Source organism: Meles meles, chromosome 1 (genome assembly GCF_922984935.1).
Source record: "Meles meles chromosome 1, mMelMel3.1 paternal haplotype, whole genome shotgun sequence".
NCBI lineage: Eukaryota > Metazoa > Chordata > Mammalia > Carnivora > Mustelidae > Meles > Meles meles.
The window spans coordinates 165,924,924-165,941,498 of NC_060066.1; the positions used below are offsets into that span (position 1 = coordinate 165,924,924).

Consider the following 16,575-nt stretch of genomic DNA (forward strand, 5'->3'; position numbering starts at 1 on the left):
CTCCTCAAAGACCTTCACAACATTTAATTTACATTATCTAGTATCCCTCCCTTTCTACCTCCTCCCATGCCTTCAGCCCGTCTCCCCTCAAAGTAAGAGTCTCGGGTTTGCTGCCTTCTGGGGCATCCCCACGATCATTCTAACCTGTGATGTTGTGTCTACCTAGAGATCTCCCCATCGACCAGCCTTAAATCCATAATGAAAAAGAAAGACTATGGCTTCCGTGCAGGAGGTAATGGGACCAAAAAGAACCTTCAGTTTGTTGGGGTTAACGGTGGGTAAGCATCGCTCGTGAAGCCCAGACTGCCCCCCTCCACACTACCTATCCCGCTCTTGTCCTTAGCACTCTATTTTCCTAGGGGGAAGCATCTGGTTTTCATTTTTCTTCAAGGGAATTAACGGCCCTTTAAAACTCCATCTTGGGTTTGCATGTGTTTGGCTCCTTGCCAGCTGTGGTGGTCTGTTGGATCCTGTGCTTTTAATGTCTTGGCTTTGGTGTCCCTGGGGCCAGGATTCCAGGTGGCTTCTGGGAGTTTGGGGAGCACATGGGCCCTTTATGGAAGACATTTAATGTGAACCACAACACTGAAAGCAGGACAAACTCCTAATTTGTTGAACTTCAAATTTCATCCATTTAATTTTTTTTCTTCCGTTTACTAACTTACTGCAAACCAAACCAGCATTTTTTAGAATGAAGAAAAACAACCAATGGCTGTTGACTCAGAACACGAACAAAACCTTATATATTCTAGAGAGTAAACCATTGGATTTAGAATATTTCCTAAATCAGTCATTCAACATCTATTAAATGCCAACAAATATTTTAGGTGTCAGGGATAAAAAAGTCCAATAAATCATCGTCCCTGCCCACTGGGGAGGGTATGTGCTATGGTGAGTGCTGTGAATTGTGCAAGACTGATAATTCATAGACCTGTACCCCTGAAGCAAATAATACTTCGTATGTTAATAAAATAAAAAATAAAAAAAAAAATCATGGTCCCTGCCTTTAGCTCATAGTTTGGACAGGGTAGAGATAAGACAAGAAAGGGAAAAGAGCGATATGCTGAGATGAAGTCTAGTGAAAAAGGGAGCGTGGGCCCAAAGGAGGGGCACCAGGCCCAGCCAGTGGTGGGCCCAAGAGGTTGGAACCCCTGCTAGTTTGGGTCAGACCAGAAGGGAGACACCAGATTTAAACAGGAGTGACGTCACTCTTGCAGGCTCTGTGAGGAAAACATCAGAAATGATGGCATGGGATGTTCTAGAATTGCTGTCTCCATTCCCACTAACGTCAGTCTCTGTGAACCCGGGAGAAGCATGTCCTCTCTCTCCCCTGCTTACCCGCCCCCAGTAGTGCCTGCCCTGTGCCCAAACCTGGAAGTCCATCTCCTAGCTATTGCCGGCCCGATTGTCTACCATCAACTCCCACCTTTCTGCCCTAAAATGTGCCACGTGGGGCCCATTGTGGGGCCCTTGCATCTGCTCTCTGTCCTTCCGTCTCCCTCCCTGCGCCCTGAAAGTGCTCCTGTCCCAGATACTCTTCAGTAGTTGTCACTTTAGTGCAGTGGCTCTCAACCTTGGCTGCGCCTTGGAAACCCTGAGGGAACCGTAAAAATACCAATGCCTGAGTCTCCTCCCTGAAAACTCTGGCTTAATTAGTCTGGGGTGCTGTATGGATGTGGGGAATTTATACCCCCTCAAGTGATTACAATGTTCAGCCAAAGTGAAAAACTTCTGCTCTAATTAATGTAGCCCCTCCTCCCATCACTCTGTTCCGTGGTCCTTTATTATTTGATTCATTGTTCTGATCACTGTCTAATTGTGTACATGTTTGTCTTCTGTTTTTCTCTACGAGAATATAAGCTCAATTAGGACAGGGACTTTAGAACAGTGTGTGGCACACAGTAGGTCCTCAATAAATTTCTGTTGACTGAATAGTCTTCCAGGTGAAGTTTTCATGGAAGCAACTGTAAGATAAGAACTGCTTGGTAAATGTAATATGTCCCCCCTTCTCTTAGTCACCAAAGCCAAAGGTTGTTCCAAGCACAACAGAGGAAGAAACATCTGTGGTTTAAACAAGATAGAATGTGAGCATGCCAAGGAGCAGGCTGGCTTTGCAAGTCCAGTGAGCATGGGGGCATTACATAGGGGCCAGCATCCAGAGAAACGACCTAAGGGGGTTCAGCGGAAGCTGTGGCCACTGGTCTCCCCTGGTGTCTGTGGCAGTGTTCAATAGGCCCAGAGTCTGAAATCCTTATCTTAACTGTAGGATCCTCTATCAGGGATCTCCTACTGACCATCAGCAGAAGGATCAATAAATCTACCAGGACTTCCTCCAAGGTCTATGGTCGGCCACCTCAGTGGAGTCATACATAATTGAACCTAAGCATCGCTGCTGGGGAGGGCAGGCCACAAGACAAGGGGGCGGATGCCCTCGCTTTCGCTGTTGCAAACAGTAGCTGAAACAGGCCACAGCCAGGTAGCTCAAGATGCTGGGTTCAGGCACTCTACTGTTCATGTTTCCTATGGAAACTGCTGGGAGGAGTCACAGATGGGTCCTTCCATGTCAGGTGTGAGTCTGGCTAGAATAGGGGGGCCAAAGGGAAGCTTCACGATCACCCGGAGACGTGAAGATCTGTCCATCAGCTCTGAGAATTCAGGGTAGGGGTGGGGGATGTTTGCCTACGTCTGGGCCCCTGTCTAGACAACATCTTGGGATTCCAGAAGCAAATGCTTTTGGGAGAATCTTGGGATGGCTTGTCTGGGTCATCCAAATGCATCAGCCAATTAGGACATGGGCTATTTGTGTATTCGCTGCAAAGAGCTTAATTATCTTTTCTCCCCAAATGGCCTCCAGGGTCAGAGCCACAGCTCTCCACCACATCCTTCTCTGATGTAAGGTTCCTGGGAGTCCCCTCACCCAGGCCTGCAGATATAGAGAATGGAGGCTGTGGTTAGCAAGCTGGGAATTATTACCTGAAGCCCACCTGGTTCTTATTTGTGTTGACCTGCACCGGGCAGGAAACACAGAATGAGTGACCTTTGTCTCCTTCTCCAGCTATGAGACCACCTCAAGCGAGGAGACCAGCGGCGAGGACAGCTCCCCAGAAGACTTGTCTGACAGTGAGGCTGAGAAGAAATGTGATGGCCCAGAACATAGGCGGGGCAAGGAGGCCCACCCTGCCTGCAAGCCTGGGCAGGGTCTCCCCGAGGGCAACAGCATCACAGGCCAGGAAAGTGGGCCTGGGGAAGAAGTCCCCCATCCCAAGGCTGAGAGGTGAGTCAGATGGGCACAGATGAGGATACCTGATCTCTGGGAAAGAGCAAGGGCACTTCTTCATCCTTGTATTCTATTTGTTCATTTGTTCATTCATTTTTCTATCTGTTCACCAGTCTTCCCTGAGTTTCTAATTGATGCCAGGCACAGACCTAAGTCCTGCCTTTGTGGGATATAATGTCACAGACGGAGCTCTACATGTAAAGCTAACATCGTCCCAGCCCTGGAAATGTGAAGGACTTTACATGCACGATAATCCTTTTAATTATCCCCCACAGTAGAAATTACTATAATCCCCACTTTACAGATGTGGAAAAGAGGCTTAGAGAAGTTAAGGGACACAGCCGAGTGGGGTCTTGTCTGACTCTGACCCACATGCTTATTCGCCTCTCCCATTGGCCATGCTGACATAACCCCATCTTTTAAACAGATGCGAGGTCATGTCACGTGATGAAAAGAAGCACTGTCTTTGAGGCTGGACACACTTGGGTTCAAATCCCATGTCTGCCACTGTACTTTCCTCAGCTTCCTCATCTGTAATACGTGGGTAACAGCCACCTGATAGGTTTGATTTGGGGACTGGATGAGAAAAAGCATGTAAAATGCCTAGCACAGTGCCTGCCACAGAGCAGGCTCTCGAGAAATAGTAGAGGGGCGCCTGGGCGGTTCAGTCAGTTAAGCATCTGCCTCTTGACCTCAGCTTAGGTCTTGATCTCAGGGTCATGAGTTCAAGCGACACACTGGGTGCCATGCTGGGCATGAAGTCTACTTGAGAAAGAAAGAAAGAGAAGTGGCAGGAATAAGGATAGTAAGCCCCATTATCAACATCACCCCCCTCAGCCGAGCAGCCGGGGCAGTGACAAGCAGCGGATGGGGGCTGACTGGTGAGCAGGTCCACAGGGCTGCTCAACATGGTGGCACTATAGAGACAAGCTGAGGCAGGGCTTCCTGGTGACCAGTGCCATTAAACTCCCCCCAGGAAGAGTGCTCAGCACTAGGAGCATCCCAGTTTAGAAACTCAGCGTTGATGGTATCCTTCATGGAAGAAAAACCTGAAAAAAATTGCTGGTAGGGATGGGGTTCTCTGGATTTTTCAAGTCACTTAGGCAGAAAATAGTTTACCCAAAGTCAGGAAGACAGCCCTACCTTTTCCCAGCATGTGAGGAATTGCCGTTAGTCTCACGGCCCCCAGCGTGCTTTGGTGATCTGCTCCTGCCTCCTGAAAACAGCAGGATAAAAAGGGCAATGTGCTTGACTCACTCCTCAGCAGGGTTCAGAGGCCAAGCCTCATTGACACAGGAGGCTGAATTCAGCAGGATGCGCCTTGCCTAGGAAGTGGTCGAGTGAGGGTGTTTCAGCTGCTAAGAAGCAAAGTCAAGCTAGGGGATTACTTTCTTTTATATTAATATGAAGACTGATTATATATACATATATTTTTTTTTCTTTAGATATAAACCTTCAGAAGAATTCCTCAAAGCATGCCGGGCATTGAGCCAACATCTGCCAGAAACTGGGGCCACCAATGACCAACTCTTGGTACTATGATTTTTCATTGTCATGGAAGGATGTCCCTCCGTTTAAGCTCTTAGTTCCAACCGGGTGACTTTGGTTCCTTGCCTGAGGCAGCTGTGTGCGTGTGCACGGAATCCCTTTCCCCCAGGGTGCCCTCCTTTGCCCAAACTCTGCTGCCGGTGTGAGGATAATGATGCCAGGAGATGGGACCGGATGCATACGCATCAGGGAGCAACCCGGTGCTCTGAGGCCCCGCGGAATGTTCCCAGGCATCGCACTTGAACATCCAGTATAAAACTGTGTGTGGCTTCAAAACCAAACCAACCCTTGTGTGGCTTGGGCTCAAAATCGCCTCATGATTGGGGAGAACTGTGGTCAGAGTGAAGAGCACATGGAATGGGAACCGGGGGTTCTAGTTCCAGGACAGCTGTTGGTGAGATACTGAGCAAGTCATTTCATGGCTCAGAGCTTGTGTCCTCATTAATAAAATGAAGGTGGGTGGTGGGCAGCATGTCTTCATTACCCTCAAGCCCCAATATTTAATTCTGTAGTCTTTACTGATTTTTTTTTAAGATTTTATTCATTTATTTGTCAGAGAGAGAGAGACAAAGAGAGAGCGAGCACAAGAGGGAGAAGCAGGCTCCCTGATGAGCAGACAGCCGGATGCAGGACTTGATCCCAGGACCCTGAGATCATGACCTGAGGCAAAGGCAGATGCTTAACTGACTGAGCCACCCACGTGTCCCTTCATTGTGTTTCTTGACATGAACCTATGGGTCAAGAGACCAAAAGCAAAAAAAGAAAAAAAAAATTTGCTCCTTAACACCTTCATGGCCCACAGGGAATTAAACATGTAGCCATTAGGTTTTACTTTTATTCAAGAAATCCTGCCGCAGACACATATTCCCAAGTCAGGAGAGCCAACTGGTAGGCCCTGACAGCCTGTAAGCATTTTTAAAGCCCATTTTGTTCTCCTTCACAGAAGGGCCTTAGGGGTAAAAAAAAATGATTGATTCAGCCCAACCCATTTTCATTATTTTATCTTAGCTGATTTTGCAAACAACAGTTACCAGATTACTTAAAAAAACAAACAACAACCAAAAAAGTATGTGATGCAAATGTTGATCGAAACTCCTGTTACTTAATCTTAAATGAATTACAGAACTAAGCTGTATGTTCCTTAATATCAGAGTCTCCTGACAATGACGTCACAGGAAAGGGAGATATTCTGATACATAAAAAGTGTTTCAGACAGGAAAAGATTCCACTGTTTCTGCCTAGAAAAGTGATAGGGGAGGGTTGTCTGGCTGGCTCAGTTGGTAGAGCGTTCGACTCGATTTCAGGGTCATGAGTTCAAGCCCCAAGTTGGGTCTAGAGTTTACTTAACAATAATCTTAGGTGCGCCTGGGTGGCTCAGTGGGTTTAAAGCCTCTGCCTTCCGCTCAGGTCATGATCCCAGGGTCCTGGGATCGAGCTCCACATTGGGCTCTCTGCTCAGCAACGAGCTTGCTTCCCTCTTTCTCTCTGCTTCTCTGCCTACTTGTGACCTCTCTGTGTCAAATAAATAAATAAAATCTTTTTAAAAAATCTTAAAATTAAAAAGAAAAGAACAGTGATAGAGGATGCGCAAACCTGACACCACACCTGTATTAGGATTAAAGTACCCCCTACCCTCACCCCACCTGAGAGACAAAGCAGGCTATACAAGACCTCATTCTGTCGAGCCATGGGAGGTTAGGGACCCAGCCCTATTTCATCCCCATTTTGCAGATGAGACAAGTAAGTTTCATAAATACTCTATGACTTCCAAGGTCACACAGACCCAGTTCATTTCCAGAATAACTATGAAATCACATCTCATGGTTTCTCATGCCCTTCAGATAAATAACTTAAGCATGTTCTATTTTAAACACGTAGGTCATGTAACACACAGAATTGATGTCATTCGCTCTGGAACTCTCCTCCTCCATGGTTCCAAAGGAGTTGCACACTACAGATAGTGAGGTCCTGCCATGGGTTGTTAAACCATTTTCTCTGAAGGTCCTAGCAAAGCTTAAAAGCCAAAAATAATTCAAGCCCAGCTGTTTTGCTTTTATTTCTAGCATAAATTGGGCATGTTGTTTATCTTAGCTTTCAGCATGCGTCTTCCTCATTAGTAAAATGTTGTAGCCGGCTAGCTATGCCTATTAAAAACACACAAAGTCCTGGTAGGGTCCAGGCTAAGGTCAATGCAGGCTGGCTGTGTGTGTGTGAAAGACGGGCTTGGTTATCCTGTGCATACAGGGGTGTGATCTACACTCACAGAAGATCCAAACTGTTTCCCGGAAAAGCGCTTTGTCCCTGGTTACTGTTTGCTCTCCCAGACCTCCTTCTACGTCACGTGGGGGCTGATCGCCCAGGTTCAAACCACGCCCCACCCGCCCCAGCTCTGATCTTCCAGGAGTAGGTCACATGGAGTTAGAGGGAGCTGAGGGAACAGAGGTGAAGCATCCAAAGCTGCCTTCTCCCATGGAAACTAGTGACCCAGCTGGAGCACCCCAGGCCAGGCAACCTCCTGGAATTGGAACCTGTTGGTATTTCAGAGGCTGAGCTTGAACACCATCCGTCAAGAGTGGTTCCGTGTCTCCAGCCGGAAGTCGTCCAGCCCTGCCGTGGTGGCTGCCTACCTCCGTGGGGTGCAGCCCCTCTCCCCACACTTCCTGAAGCTGCTAGTGAACTTGGCTGATGGCAACGGGAACACGGCCCTTCACTACAGCGTGTCCCACTCCAACTTCTCTGTCGTGAAGCTGCTGCTGGAGACAGGTCAGAAATGGTTGCGTCTGCTAAGTCTGGGTCCCTCCATGAAGGGCCATGTTGGTACCTACTTCCTTCCAGCACCAAGATTCTTCACTGTCCTGAGTTCCTCCTGTATTCCAGGAGCTGGACCAAGACCACTGTGCCTTTAATGATGTCACTCATTCTTCACAACACTCTTGTGATAGAGGTATTATTATCCTCATGTTGCTGTGTGGGACGACATCACGCAGCCCAGGAGTGATGGTGTGGACAGGTGGTCGATGGGGCTGAAGGAGTGTCCAGACCCAGTGGCATCTATGCGTTTAGGAAGGTTGTATGAAGGAGACGCTAGGAGGGTACTTATAAAACCCCCAAATGATGTCCTCAGATTAGGCCCTCTGCTACGCACTTGGCATATGAGATCTCATTTAGTCCTTGTAACTCCTGTTAATAGGGATGATTATCCCTATTCTAAGATGATGAAAGTGACGCTCAGAAAAGTCAACAGAATTTTGCGTGATTCTGAGATCATGCAATGACTCAGTGTGTTGCTGGGGTTTAAAGTTGATACCATTGGTTTGTTCTTCCCGTTCTCTGCATCCGGGAATTGGAGCACATGCTAGATCTGTAACCTTTATTTAGGAGACTGGAGGAGGAGTTTAAATGGGCACCAGGAAGTCCTCATTCCAGATCCAACAGCTTTCCCCCAACTTGGATCTTATCCACCTTGGCTTAAATGCCTCCCATGGCTTTCCGCTGCTGGAAGAATGAAAGGCATTCCTCAGCCTGGCCTTCAGGAATCCTGGATGGCCTTCCCCCCCCCACCCACCTGCATGTGCTACTTCGGTCATCACCATGCATCCTCCTTCACCCAACTCCAGTCACATGGCCTCCAACTCACCAAGCTCATTCCCTCCTTAGGGCTGCTGCATTCCCTTTCTATCTGAACCCTTTCCACTGAAGCCTTTCTCAAGCCTGGCTCCTTCTCATCATTCCAGTTCTCCAAACTCTGTTAAGCAGCCTTGAGGGCTTTTTACCTGAATGGAAAGATGATATACCTAATGACAGCCTAAAATTCTTTCTGCTTTCCACAGCATCAGAGGAAGATAAAGTCACAACTCTGACATTGAGCCAATTGTGCTAGATTTGAGTTCTTCATGGAATCAGAGACATCATAAAAGGGGTAGCTCCACTGAGAAAGGCACATTATTAAATGGAGCATACCTGTGTTCTGTGCATGAAGAATCCAAAGCTTGGAAATGCAGAGCCTCATCTTGAAATAGCCCACATTGAAAATTGTTAGAAGTTCTCAAGGTGGCCCAGGCCAGGCCAGAGAGCAGACGACCTAAGCTTTGGCTGTTACACATTTCTGCTGATGTCAACTGAGAATCCATTCTGTTCTCCTCAACCCTAAAGTGATCTGAAAGCTTTCTGTTTGTCATACTGATAGAGCTGAAATAGCCATAGGCACAGAGTATGAGGGGAGCTGAAGAATGGCAGAACGTTCCATTCCTTTCCCTCGCTGTAGGCTGCTTGTTGAGGAGGGCGTATCAGTCACCCTCTGAAACCCAGGCCCGCAGCTGTGAGGCATCCAGAAAGCACTTTACACACTGTAAGGGGCTGCACAGAGGTGACTCATCATGACTGAGGGCACAGCCAGCGGGTGCACCTCCACCGCCTTAGTCCTTTGTGATCCGTCCTTTATTTTGCTAGAACATGGCTGTAGAGGAGAACGCTTGCGGAGCTGGACGGGCACAGTCAAGAGTGTTTCCCCTGCCCCAGAAGAGTTGGCTTCCTCCCTGGTGACTGCTCAGGAGAATCTGCTTCGGAACCCCGGGGTCCTCAGCCCCTTTTCTGAGTCCCCGAGGAGAAGTCATTCCTTACCCTACTGAGTCATAAGTCATGTTTCTGAAGTGAGTAAAGAGAAGTGTAACCTGAGGATTGTTTACATCTCTTAAAAGCAAATGTAAAATAGTCCTGAAGTAAAAATTTAAAAAATCAATAGGAAGGCAATGCAGATACTCCCCTCTTCCTCAGGGCAGAGCTGTGAGGCAATGCGTGGGGCTGTAGTCCGCTTTCATAGCCCCACCGGTCACGACAGTGGTCAGAATTAATTTTTTAAAAAATATATCCATTGGCATCCTGGCATCACAGTGGCACATTTCTGGAAAATTGTTTGAGGTGGGGTGGAGGGATTGTCAAACCAATATTGGTTTTTTACCCAAGAACAGAAATTACAAGTAGCTCAGACATTTTTTTTCATAAAAATCCTGGTTTGTTACAATGAATACGTAAGTCTTCATAAGCAAGCAGCACGGCTATAAAAAAAAAGCCAGAATACTATTCTGGACAATAATAGCGAAACAGTTAATGCTTATTGAGTGTTTGCTGTGTGCTAGGTACAGTTCTAAGTGCTTTCAATATTAACTCATTAAATTTCACAGTAACCCCACAGGTTCTATTATTATCCCCATTTTACGGAGGAAATGCTAAGAAAGGCTAAACGACTTAATCTACTGAGATAGTTTCTTTTAGTGTGCAAATGCGATACAGCGGTTTTTCAGATAAGCAAAAGTATGGGAAAGATTTTGTTTACCACATGATATGCCCTTAAGAGATGGGATCATTTCTACAACAGATAACAGGCTGAAGATCACCTTTGATGGAGAGGGATATGAATCATGCACATCCCCAGGGTTACAAAGCAGACATTTCTACTGAGTTCTTAGCTAATACTTCATCTTAAAGATATGCTATTTTCTGCTCTACTGTGAAATGTATTATTAATACAAAAATGCATGGAGACATTTTTTTCCCCTTCCATTTTTCAAATGAGATGGTTATTCCTGGAAGATGTCCTATATTTATCCTGTGGCATTTTTCAGGCCTCCTGGTATACTGCCCAACATATTACTAGGCCTTTGGGAAAGACCTGAAAACTCAGCCGGCAGGTTAAGTTACACACAACATAGAGTAAAACCTAAAATACACAGTGGGTGATATGTGGCCGGGTGAGTGATGGACTCTAGAGCCAGACACACCTGCGTCCTGGTCTCATTTCAAAACCTTCGCTTGGGCCTTTTATGAAGCTTCACTGACCTTCAGCATCCAGAACATTGCTTTAGGAAATAGTCATGATCACTGTACCCCTTAGCCATCTGTTGCTCTACTACCATGGACCTTTCTTGCTGGGTGGCATAGAAAACTTGTAAAGGAAACTATCCACTTTTAAAGGCTGCTACAGATGTAAACACTGACTCCACCACTGGGAAAGGACTGTTCTGTACCATGGCCTTTTAACCAGCAGGCAGCTAAAGCAGAAAGTCACTTCTGCTCCTCTGGGAGCTAGTCTAATGCCCACTGCTCCTCTTGCAGGTGTCTGCAATGTGGACCATCAGAACAAAGCTGGCTATACTGCCGTGATGATCACTCCCTTGGCTTCTGCAGAGACCGAGAAAGACATGGCTGTCGTCTGGAAACTCTTAAGGGAAGGAAATGTGAATATCCAAGCTACTCAGGTAGGAGGTGTGAACATGATCCCCTCTTGAATAAATATGGGTACCTCTCAGTTTTATTCTGCCAGTGAGGGGAGAAATTCTGCATAGATCTGTGTAGTTTTTAACCCAGGAAGGCTGGGCTCTGCAAATGGCATTTGTCCAAAGTCTGTACATTTGGTGTCTTCAGAAGCTTCGGAGATCCAGACAGGCCAGGACAGAGGTCAGTGAGCTTGTCGTCTATGTCCTGGTCCATACCTGGGCAAAAGTCCATCTAGATCTGACTTCTTAAACAGCACCAGCAGGAGAAGGTATGAAAAGGCCGAAAAGCATTTGCTCATTGATGAGTGGGAAGCCCCTGCAGGTGACCCATCTCAGTCATGAATTAGAAAACAGTTCAGAGGGTTGACATGTCTCTGTTCAACTTCTGGCCCCTCTACTTGACAGCACAGAGTAGGGGTCTGGTCCTTAGCCAGTTAGGGCTTTGTGTTAGACAAGGGTCCACAGGGAACAATAGGAACTCCTCAAAAGACCATGTACCTGTCTTTGAGTAATATGTGAACAACAGAGGGCGTGCAACTCTCCTTTCCACCCCTAGAGTGATCAGAGATGTAAGCCTAACTATCAAGAACTGTGAAGGGTCTGAGATTGTACTCTACCTTAGAGCTAATCGGTTAGCATGCTACAATGTCCTGGATGCTGGTAGAAGACATGAAACTCCTGTGCCAGAGACAAAGGACAGTATATCATTCACAGCAAGAAGAGTAGTCACAGAGTCACTATTTACCCTAGCTCCCTGTGCAGAGTGGGTTATATTACCAGAGAAGAACCCTGAGTGTAGGGAACCCGCATCTTTTATATGGGATAGTGAGTATGTCTGCCCTCTGTTTTGGAGAAGATACTATCTCTGTCTTCCAAGGCTGTTCACTATACCAGCATCTTTGAAAAGACTGTCTAAATTATCACAGTTTCACTCATACGTGGAATTTAAGAAACAAAACAGAGGCGCATAAAGGAAGGGAGGGAAACTAAAACAAGATGAAATCAGAGAAGGAGACAAATCGTAAGAGACTCTTAATCAGAGGAAAGAAACTGAGGGTTGTTGGAGGGGAGGAGGGAAGGGGGATGGGGTAATGGCCATTAAGGAGGGCATGTGATATAATGAGCACTGGGTGTTAGAAAAGACTGATGAATCACTGACTTCTACTTCTGAAACTAATAATACACTGTATGTTAATTAGTTGAATTTAAATAAATTAAAAAAATAAAAATTAAAAAGACCCTAGAACAATAAGACAGATAATACCTCACTCACAAGGAGACCCATAAAAAAGGGCCTCCCAACAATATATTTAACTCTCCTGTCTACCCCACAAAGTGCAGATGGTAGCCTACCCAGACTGAGTCACTTTGCACACTCCATCTAACAGCCTACTGGTGGCAAGAAACAGACATCTGCAGATCACTTTCTGTTTTTCAAAGTATTTCTACCTACACCATCAGATTTAATAAAGTTGTTTTTATTTTATTTCATTTATTTTTTTAAAAGATTTTTATTTATTTATTTGACAGATCACAAGTAGGCAGAGAGGCAGGCAGAGAGAGAGAGGAGGAAGCAGGCTTCCTGCTGAGCAGAGAGCCCAATGTGGGGCTCAATCCCAGGACCCTGAGATCATGACCTGAGCCAAAGGCAGAGGCTTTAATCCACTGAGCCACCCAGGTACCCCAAGTTGTTTATATTTTAAATGCTTCCCAAAAACATTAATTTTTTTTTCTAAATTGGCCCTCTTTTTTAAAAACTTTAAGATTTTATTTATTTGACACAGAGAGAACAAGCACAAGCAGGGGGAGCGTCAGGCAAAGGGAGAGGGAGAAGCAGGCTCCCCACGGAGCAGGGAGTCCAGTGAGGGGCCGGATACCAGGACCCTGGGATCATGACCTGAGCTGAAGGCAGACGCATAACTGATGGAGCCACCCAGGTGCCCCTCTAAACTGATCGTCTTGCAAGAAGGGATGCGCACCAAAATCAAAATTAGTGTCCCCTCGCCGCCTTTTTTAGAGAGGGGGTGTGGGATGCAGCGGAGGGAGAGGGAAGGAATCTCAAGCAGGCTCCACACCCAGTGCAGAACCTAAGGGGGGCATGATCTCACAACCCTGAGATCATGACCTGGGCAGAAATCAAGAGTTGGATACTTAATGGACTGGGCCACCCAGGTCCCCCCAGTGCCCTTTATTTTGTGGGGGAGAAAATGATGCTCTAGGGGGTAAGCTTCTCATCCCAGGTTGCTAAAGGAGGGGCGGGAATTCCACTGCTCTCTTCAGCTCCCTCCAGGGCTTCTCCATAGAGGCGAGCAGTAGGGATGGGGTAAATAAGAGTGAGTTGGGAGGCTGGAAGTCTCCTAGGCTAAGCTGTTCATTTCTTTCTGTATCTCCAGGATCGGCACAGCGTCTGACAATATAGCAGCACTCTGTAAATATCACTGAATTAAACTGTATTGAATTGGACCAGGAGGGAGGTGAGGAAGACAGGGGAAGTCAGGCAGAGGGGCAAGAAGACAATCTACATATGTCAGCTGGCTTTAATACCACTGGGAGAGAAGGATCTCAGTGGAAAGCTCATGGTCTGGTTAGTCCAGTAATGGAGGAACCATTATGGGATGCCTGGGTGTCTCAGTCGGTTAGGCATCTGCCTTCCGCTCAGGTCATGATCCTAGGGTCCTGCGATGGAGTCCCGCATTGGGGCCCTGGCTCAGCGGGGAGTCTGCTTCTCCTTCTCCCTCTGCCCTGCTTATGCTCTCTCTCTCTCTCAAATGAATAAATAAAATGAAAGAAAGAGAGGGAGGGAGGAAGGGGGAAAAAAGAGGGAAGGAAGAAAGGACAGATGGACCATTACTTCAGGGCTGAGTATAAGCAACCCAAAAGGCAAATAGGCTGTTCTGGACAGATGTGCCTGTGTTCCAGAGAAATGGAGAACCAAGACCCCAAAGAATACATTCTCACATACTGAGCATTCGTCCTACGTTACCTCCCATGGTCCTAACAACAGTAAGAGCTAACACATGCCCAGCACCTGTGAAGCATTCAGGTCTCACCACAACCCCGCGAGGCAGATAAATTTGTTAAGCACTCCCACTTTACCAAATCAGGAAAAGTCACTGAGAGGTTAATTTGTCCAGATTCACAGAAATAATAAGCAGCACAGCCAGGATTTTCCTGATTCCAAACCTCCTTTTCCCTAAGCCCCAGCATTCTGGGCAGGGAAGCATAATCCATCAGTTACCGCACACTGGCCTGTAATCAGTGAACAAACACGCCAGCAAACATGTCCTCAGCACTTTTTACGCATAAGACACAGCGCTCAGAGCCGCAGGGGATCTGAAAGGACAGAAAACAGAAAGGTTGCCTCATTCTCACAACCTTAAAAAAGCCTGATGTCCGGTGACAGAGACGAGCCGGACCTGCCTAGGACCCAGGAGAACCATGAGGGCAAAATACAGTCGAGCTGTGTAAGGGAGCCACGGATATAAAGGAAAATGAATGAGGAACAATGGCCGTTTTGTAATCAGAAAAATCGCTGCCATACATTGTTACATTTATATCCTTTGTTTCACTTGATTCCCACAAAAGCCCTGTGAGGTACACAGGACAGGTCATTATTATATTAATTTTTAATAAAAGAAAAAGAAACAAGATTCAGGGACTATAAGGAATGGTGCCAGGATCACGCAGCAGGAAACAGGAGAACCAGGGCTTGGGCTCACTTTCTGACTCTGAGCCATTGTCATGAGCACTGATTACAGGGGTGCCACAAAGGGTCAGTGGCGGGGCACCTGGCTGGCTCAGTCGGAAAAGAATGTGACTCTTGATCTCGGGTTTGTGAGTTCAGACTCCAAGTGGGCTGTCGACATTACTTAACTAAATAAAAAACTTAAAAAAAAAAATTGTCCCTGACTATGGATTAGAAATGACCATAGGACCATGCAAGCAGAGATCCCGTCAAGACCGAAAGGGTTCTGGGTATCGCTGAACTGAAAATACCAGGGGTGTTCTGAGCAGACCGAGGCTTCCTGGAGGAAGTCAGGCTAGGGCAGGCCATAGGAAGCCACCGTGGGGAAGCAGTCAACACTTCCTTTACTCTGTCATTCCACATTTATCAGCATGTGCTCAGTGCCAGGCACTGGGGGGACAGAGTCCCTGCCATCAGAAACTGATTCAGAGTCCACGAGAAGGAGAGAGACTGACGGGCTGCAATACCAAGTGGTAAGTTCAATGTTATGATCCTGTGCCCGAGGGGTTAGTAGAGGGCTTTAAAGAGATGTGGCATCTGCATGGTATTCGGGGGAAAGTAGAAGTTTGCCGAGAAGGATGGGTCCAATCCCAGCAGCAGCAGGAGATTCAGATCAACAGTCATTTTCTGGCAAAGTCTTGCCCGAGTATCCCTGGGCTGGAGAGGGGATCCTCACCACACCCTTGTGCTCTGCATGGCAGGGAGGCCAGACCGCGCTGATGCTGGGAGTCAGCCACGACCGCCAGGACATGGTCCAGGCGCTGCTGAGCTGCCAGGCAGACGTGAACCTGCAGGACCACGAGGGATCCTCCGCCCTCATGCTAGCCTGTCACCACGGCAATGCCGACATGGTGCGCCTGCTCCTGGCACACCCTGCCTGCGACAGCACCCTGACTGACAAGGTGAGCCTTCCCGGCCATTAACAAGTAGGTGTTTCGCTTCCCTTCCTGGGAAAACAAAAAACAAACAAAAAAACACCAGGCCAGCCCACAGAATTCCAGGAACCACGTGACCCTGGGATCGTGACCTGAGGCACCCCAACACGTGCTTAAATAAGCATCTTTGTCATTTGATAGTGACAACCGTGATCACCAACACAGAGGGGTTGTGTAACACACCCCCAGTCACACAACGGGTAGGAGGCAGCTCCATCCAATTTCTCAGAGTCCCCTCAGGAGCCAGACCCTTCCCACGCATTAGCGCACTCATCCTCTCGACAATCTAGTGACTCAGACGCTTCATCTGCATTTTTACTGATAAGGAAACACAGGCCTAGGGAGTTTCTGTAGCTGTCCTAAGGTCACAGCTGCTGGTTCTCGAGCAAGGATGCAAGCCCAGGTCTGACTTCAGGGCGCTACAATGGAATGCTTTAAACACGTCCCTGTACTTACTTAACGGTCACAGTTTGAAGAGGAGAAAGGCCTGGAGAGGGGAAGAGTCTCCCCCGCCCTCCACCAAAGGAGAGAACCTCTCTCACTGGCTCCATCTGAACCACACAAGATTGTTCCATCAGTGATTCAAGCTGCTGGGGGGCCTCACACCACAGCCGGGCAGCACGCACCCCGGTCCAGCTTCTTGTTTCCACGAACCCCAACTCCACCCAAAGCCTTTTCGGAGAAAGCACAGACCCTCTGGAAATGCATGTGGGAATGGCGGTGGGCTGCTGGAAATAAGGGCCTCCTGTTCCAAACACTATACAGTCAGACAAAGGACTTGTGTTCATGAGCTCCCCT

General features: G+C 47.4%; 1 protein-coding gene across 2 annotated transcripts in view; it reads left to right on the plus strand.

Moving 5' to 3' along the window:
• The window catches only part of KANK4 (KN motif and ankyrin repeat domains 4), a 68,375-nt gene that overhangs the window by 46,271 nt on the left and 5,529 nt on the right, over positions 1 to 16,575 (plus strand). For both annotated transcript variants that reach the window (XM_045999716.1, XM_045999779.1), the window contains exons 4-9: positions 167 to 278; positions 3,056 to 3,274; positions 4,723 to 4,810; positions 7,369 to 7,588; positions 10,937 to 11,079; positions 15,544 to 15,744. In XM_045999716.1, the coding sequence (XP_045855672.1) occupies positions 167 to 278; positions 3,056 to 3,274; positions 4,723 to 4,810; positions 7,369 to 7,588; positions 10,937 to 11,079; positions 15,544 to 15,744 (983 nt within the window). The remainder of the gene's footprint in view (positions 1 to 166; positions 279 to 3,055; positions 3,275 to 4,722; positions 4,811 to 7,368; positions 7,589 to 10,936; positions 11,080 to 15,543; positions 15,745 to 16,575) is intronic.